Source organism: Apostichopus japonicus, chromosome 19, assembly GCF_037975245.1.
Source record: "Apostichopus japonicus isolate 1M-3 chromosome 19, ASM3797524v1, whole genome shotgun sequence".
NCBI classification, from domain to species: domain Eukaryota; kingdom Metazoa; phylum Echinodermata; class Holothuroidea; order Aspidochirotida; family Stichopodidae; genus Apostichopus; species Apostichopus japonicus.
This window is the reverse complement of record NC_092579.1, coordinates 20,934,895-20,941,387: the sequence shown is the minus strand read 5'-3', so window position 1 is coordinate 20,941,387 and position 6,493 is coordinate 20,934,895. Positions and strand designations below refer to the sequence as shown.

At 36.1% G+C, this 6,493-nt stretch overlaps 1 protein-coding gene across 2 annotated transcripts in view; it reads left to right on the top strand.

The window, feature by feature from the left end:
- Positions 1–5,021: 5,021 nt before the first annotated feature.
- LOC139960583 (uncharacterized) overlaps positions 5,022–6,493 on the top strand; it is a 33,418-nt gene continuing 31,946 nt past the window's right edge. The window contains exon 1 of one of the 2 annotated variants that reach the window (XM_071959038.1): positions 5,022–5,861. In XM_071959038.1, coding sequence (XP_071815139.1) covers positions 5,591–5,861 — 271 coding nt within the window. In that variant the 5' untranslated portion in view covers positions 5,022–5,590. The remainder of the gene's footprint in view (positions 5,862–6,493) is intronic. The other variant, XM_071959039.1, reaches the window with a different exon arrangement.

Here is a 6,493-nt window from a genome sequence, read left to right as displayed (position 1 = left end):
TGCTTCATTTAAAAGAGGGACAAGTCAGCACGAGTTTCTCCACTCACTAAATTTGGCTTTATACTATCAGTGTACCCAAAGAATTATAGTAGAGGGTATGTTTAAACATGCACATAGTGGACGTAAAATTGCCAGTAAAAATGGATTATTTATGTAAAGATAGAATTCTGAAGCTTGTAGTTATTTATGCCCGAGAGTTTACTTTATTTGGATTCTTTAAATCTTAAAATACAATTTGAATCTGCGAAAGTTGCCCTTCAATTGTACTCAAATTCAACCCCACTCCATTCCCCGGAATGTAATGATGTTTAATTTTCGAAGGCAGCAGTAAGGGCTCCAGCTAAGTAATTTGCACACTAAAATTGCATTACCCTATCAGGGGTGCACCCACCATTATTGTTATGTCGGAGCTAAAATGTTTTGTAGTCTTGGGGTGAGGTTTTCCAATGGGAGGGTATTCTTTGTATTACTTTATAATTTCTTTGTAAGTTATGTGAAATGAAGGGTGCTTGAATGCAAAATGATGCTCATTTGCATTTTCGTTGTTGAAACTCTCAAGGGGGGGGGGAGGGGGGTTGGGGGAGATATACCCGCTAGAAGTATACATGGTTGCGTCCTTGACTTCCCCCTCCCCTCTCCCCCTACCATCCCCGTCCATTGATAACTATAGAGAAACCTCATTACCGCAAATCAACCGGTGATTAGGTGACCTTTATTTTTTTCCACTCACGTTATACCATACGTGAATGGTCACGGGTAAGTAAACCTATAACTTAACAGCTAAAAGGAGATGCAGTTATATTTGTTTTGTTGTATATTTTAGAGTTACTGGGTCATTAGTCCTTTTCAGTCCTTTTCGCAAAAGTCAATAAATTTGTAGAAAAACGATCGATCGTAATTTATAGTTAGGATGTTAATTATTGATTTTGAAACTAAACACTTAAAAAAGAAAAAGAACTGCTAATTTGTCACAAGACAGAATTGATTGTTAAGATGACGTCAATGTGACGAAGGAAACGGGTTTCTACAAATATATCTTTTATTTTACGTAGGAATACACTTATCTGGCACTTAGAAATAATCAAATTCTAAAATAAAGTAAAAATATAATATAATAGTAACTAATATTAAAACTAATCAATGTTTAAGTAGACGTCCCTGATTTCATTTACCTTCATGAATCAATTTAGCAATCAAATACACCTTAATATAATCCAATTTAACATAAATATGACTAGCGAATTTTAAACTTTCATGAAATCCAGGCAAGATAATTGAACAGATTGGATTTTACCATTCATTCGAGTTGGGCCTACAAGAAATAAAGACTATTTATTCAATTCTCTCACATATATAGCTTATTGCACATGTATCATTGGGATATGGTGGTACACCATACTTCAATCAGACGAGAGGGGAGGTAGATGGATACAGCCCCGGAGTCAATTCGGTAGTTACCGGGAAAGATGGGATAAAGAATTGTGTCCCATTTTCATACTATAATTAAAGAAAAGACTTTAGAAAAGGGGATTATATGGCCTAAATGTCTCTCAAACCTAACCTGGCGCATGACGCGTTTCATTTCACCGTTATACAAAATGGTATATTGAAAATATAATATGTAACTTTAATCAATCAAATCCATGTTCAGGGACGACAACATAAGGCACTATAGCTTAAATGGCATTAAAATTCATTAAAGTACGGATATCTTTCTGGATCTGAAATGAAATTTGGCGGTGCAACCTCATATATTCCTCCGGGATGTAGCGCCACCCCCCTCCCCTCCCAGAATAAAATCAAGTGGAAAAAAATTGTCCTAACTGGCTGTTAACATGCCACATGAATAGGAATAACGAGCAAACGTTAGCAATACACTTTGTCACAAACCGAAAGACATACACACGATCTAAGCATCACCATAAACTATATTCCTTCCCTGCATGGTAGGCAAGGAGTCAAACACTGAAAAGGCTTCATATGAAAACTTGATAGGACTTTTTTCTGTGACCTTTTGACTCGCATCTGATATAACAAGTATAGGCCTAATATCGCTATGAATTCTGTACAGGTGTCTTGAGTAACACGACAATGTAAAGTGGTATTTTTTCTTTTTTTTTCCTTTTGAAGAAAGACTGAACAAAACACCAAGTAGAAAAAAATCATAGTTTTAAAGTTGTGCAACAGTGTAATATTAAAATGAAAGAATACGGAATTTGTATTCATTGCAATCTCAGTTCCTACGTCAGAAAGTTGGTGCTCCATTCAACTATCGTCTTTGAGTACCGTGTTGCTATGCAACTGATTACGAAGATGATAATATGCAATAAGAGATGAACACTTGGCCTATTGACATTGCTTGATGGAAGAAAAGAACCAACAAATGAAACAGCAAAGTTCATTATGAAAATCAAGATGTAAGGATACTATAAAGTAGTGTGTGTGTATATATATATATATATATATATAACAATATATATATATATATATATAACAATATATATATATATATATAACAATATACATATATATAGTTATATATATTGTTATATATATTGTTATATATATATAGTTATATATATACATATATATATGTAGTTATATATGTGTAGTTATATATATATATATAGTTATATATATACATATATATATATATATGTGTGTGTGTGTGTTTGTGTAGATATATATATATATGACTATATATTAAACTAAATATTTATTTATATGGATGCTTTAGGAGATCACAGAATCAGTTTCTTTCGTGACATCACAGAATCAATCAGCAAATGGCAGCACCGGCAGGCAAAGCCTTATAGATTCCAGACGACCGGCTCAAGTGTATTATTCCATGAGTGTTAATCCTTCTGATTCTATCTTCACGTTAGAATTGCCTACTATGGGCTGGTAGTATACTTTTTAAGAAAAGGCACCCATGAAAGAATCTGTGCACGAAAAAAAAACAAACTGATCCGCTCTCAACCCCAGTCCCCTTTGCATCCAGACAGTGACTGTGTGATCATCGCCAGGTGTGTATCACGATTCCCCTAGAGAGGGAACATAATACTACACATGATGTTAGTCAAAAGGCTAGTATTGCAGTTTCACAATCCCACTGTCTAACACTAATTACAAGGTGTTTCCATTCATAGCATGTCCTGGTTTTCGGGTGATTTGCGAATTAATGATTTATTCATGTTAACATTTTTCAATAGCGCCCTCGATAATTCTATAGCACTTCAAGTAGCTTTGTTTGTGGGAAATTTCCCGAAGAAAAACTCCGTGCACGAGGAACATACTTCACCATGGCCACCATCGCTGAATGGAAAACGGAACGGAATATTCGTCATATTTCTATTAAAACAGAAGATATATAAAGTTCTCGTTGTACGTAGTAGTAACTATAGGCCTAGGCTTTATCCAATTGCTAGGATAGGAAAGTAGAATTCAACCCAAGAAATGGTCATAACAACTTTGTTGGACCTGAGATGACAGCCTGCTCTTGCTGCAATTGCCTATGTTGGCCTAATTGCTAATTAAGAAATTAAGCTAATTAGGAAGCCTACGATACAACACGACAAAGTCCTTGCTGTACCTTCCAAGCAAATGACGATGAAGATTAAATCTTTGTGGTATATGTGCACCCTTTTTTACGTTATGTGATAAATTGTATTTCATGACAACTTAAAGAATGCACATATAGAGTCACCATGCATCACCGAAGACGTCTGAGAGAACAAGATTAATTGGCAAAATGAAAATAAGATAATATTACAGAAGAAAAAGACTACTTGTAGTATAGAAAACAATTTACAGTGGCAGATTGCTATAAATGCTGCAATACACGATTATAGGTCATCATCATATGATGGTGCCTTGTTCCATTGTAACTTATATATTCTTCAATAGAAGCACCCACATTGTAAAACATTAGACACAGCATGTCGATCATTCTATAACCATTGTATAGGGGAAGGGGTGGCCTGCACATTTTTTTTAGAGAGGTTATCAATTTCTCCATCCATGTTGACTTTTATTTTGCAAGTATGTATATACTGTACCAGTTTCTACTTGGACTATTTGATAAGTCCATTGAAAATAGTCAGAAAGTATATGTACAGAGATATACATCCTTTTGCGCGTTGACCTATTTACAAAACACATACATCATGAACTTATATACAGCAATAACGGCTCCTTGGTTGTTTCATTACTGTAAGGAACCTTTCAATTAAAATACTGCCGCAGATCTCCCACTGAGCTTCAGCTTTGGTAGACTTAAATTGCCATAAAAAGTGTTCAAGAAAATGTTTTATCTCAACACGACTCGCAGTGTATATCAGTCTTTATCATTCACTGATCATTTGTCTAAGGTGGCTTTATGGCTCCATTTGAGTATGAACCCCTCCACAGCTGTCCGTTAGCCAAGCTGGCTCACGGGGCCTACCCCTCCACTTTCAGACTAGTGTTCTCCCACCCCCTTAATATATCCCACCATCATGTGAACCTAAATCTACAAGTAAAAACACATGAGTATTGTGCCCCTCCTTTAACGGCTGGTGCCCCTCCAACTCCAGATGGGCTCAAACATTTCTGTAAAGCCGTCTCCCCAACATTTTTGGTCTAATCAAAATTAGCATGGTGAACGGTTAGTTAGAACACTTGTGGAAATAAATAGAACAAAACACACATTCTGGTGCGCAAAAATGTTGAACAGCGCCGTTGACAAGTTTCCAATACAGCTTTAGCTGAAAATGAAATCAATCGTTGAACTAACACCCAGGGCCTATACAATGATAATTTGTACCCTACAGTAGGTTTCCGAAGTTGATAATAAATGCACGCGGCAATGTTATTACCTCTAAAGGAACAAGGATTTTTCCTTTCCACATTAATTATTAATTTCGAGTCAGCCCTTACTACTGTCTATATGGACATTAAAAGTTTACGTATAGTCTCGAAGACAGATATGCACGAATCTATCAAATTGCCGCGGCAGTGTGGAATAAAAAGCCACATACATGCTTGTCACTTTCAGTGTTGAAGATTTGGTTACTAAGCAAACATATAAGTTTAGCTTTCTTTCAATTATGACCGATTGATATACTTAAATAGCAAAACGGATCAGAAGAATTGTTTTGGGAAACTGCAATTGATTACTTTACATAACAAGAGAGCAAGCAGGCGAGTCGTTGAATATGTATAGGCAACTACAAAGCCGCATTGGTAAACTGCACGATGAACTTGCTTTACCATACAATACGTGCCTACGAGATTAATAGGCACAATGGACGCGTGTAGATAGCTAAGTTGAATAACAACGGGTAGACCAACTGAATTCTAATACAAACTGTTGAGGATATATTCGATTTTCTTCTGCTTTTTTAGCACAAATTTACTTTTAGTTTGTGTTTCAATGGGAGTCTACCGGCATGATAGCTTAATAGCGGCCCGGTATGTTTAGACAGTCACTGCCTACAAAATGACTTGCACGTGTGTGACATGTACACAGTGAACTATGTAGTTATTCATACCGGTGAACTTACATACTTGTCCATTGCAACAACAACAACAACATGTTCGAGTAGCCTACATGAAAACATGTTGCATCAGTGAAGGAACACATAACAAAGCAACTGCACTGAGTATGCGACTTTGTAAAACTTTGTTTCTTACATGGCGGGGGTTGGTTTTCTTTTACATATTTTTTCTTGAGCTTCATTCATATTGTGAAGGAAGTTGGTCCGTGGATAAATTCCCGAATCCGAGGTTACAACCGGGAAAGTGCGGATTTACAGGAACATATTGCCATAGCAACGATTGCTTGATTTGTGATCCAGACGGACTATTGACGTCTGATGAAGGTAAGGTAGCCTACTTAATTATTTCAATAATGATTTCGTTTTACCGACTAAGCGTTGTCAACATTTATCTCTGTAACCTGGCCCTTATATCAGGGATTTGTTAACTCCCTGCTTATAGTTATAGGCCTATAGGTCAATGTGTTAAAAAAATTCCGGGCTTCTAATAGGACTAACATGGGAGAGACTTCATTTCATGGTTAGCAGGCGATATATCGGAAGTTTTCTTACACAGAGAAGATAAACTGCAAATGAAACAAATGTGATGGGGATTGGGGTGGGGTAACGTTTTGGGATTGGGGGAGGAACATTTTCTTACCTACATTTTTTCTATCTGTACGTCTCTCTCTGTGAAGGAGGCCTAAGCCTTTATACAGCTTGTTGAATGCATACTAAGCCGACGTACTCTAAAAATATCTCAGACCTAATTATCAACAAACCAATGAAACAAAACAAAACATATCGCGCGACTGCATTCCCAGCAAACACTAAACGTTATCATAACATTTTTAAAAGAGCCTCTAAAATATGTTTTTATAACGTTAAATGTGGTGTTATAAAAACGTCGGCATAACGTTTTTTATCAGATATTAATGTTATATTAATGTTTAATCGAAAAATGTTTTGAAATAATA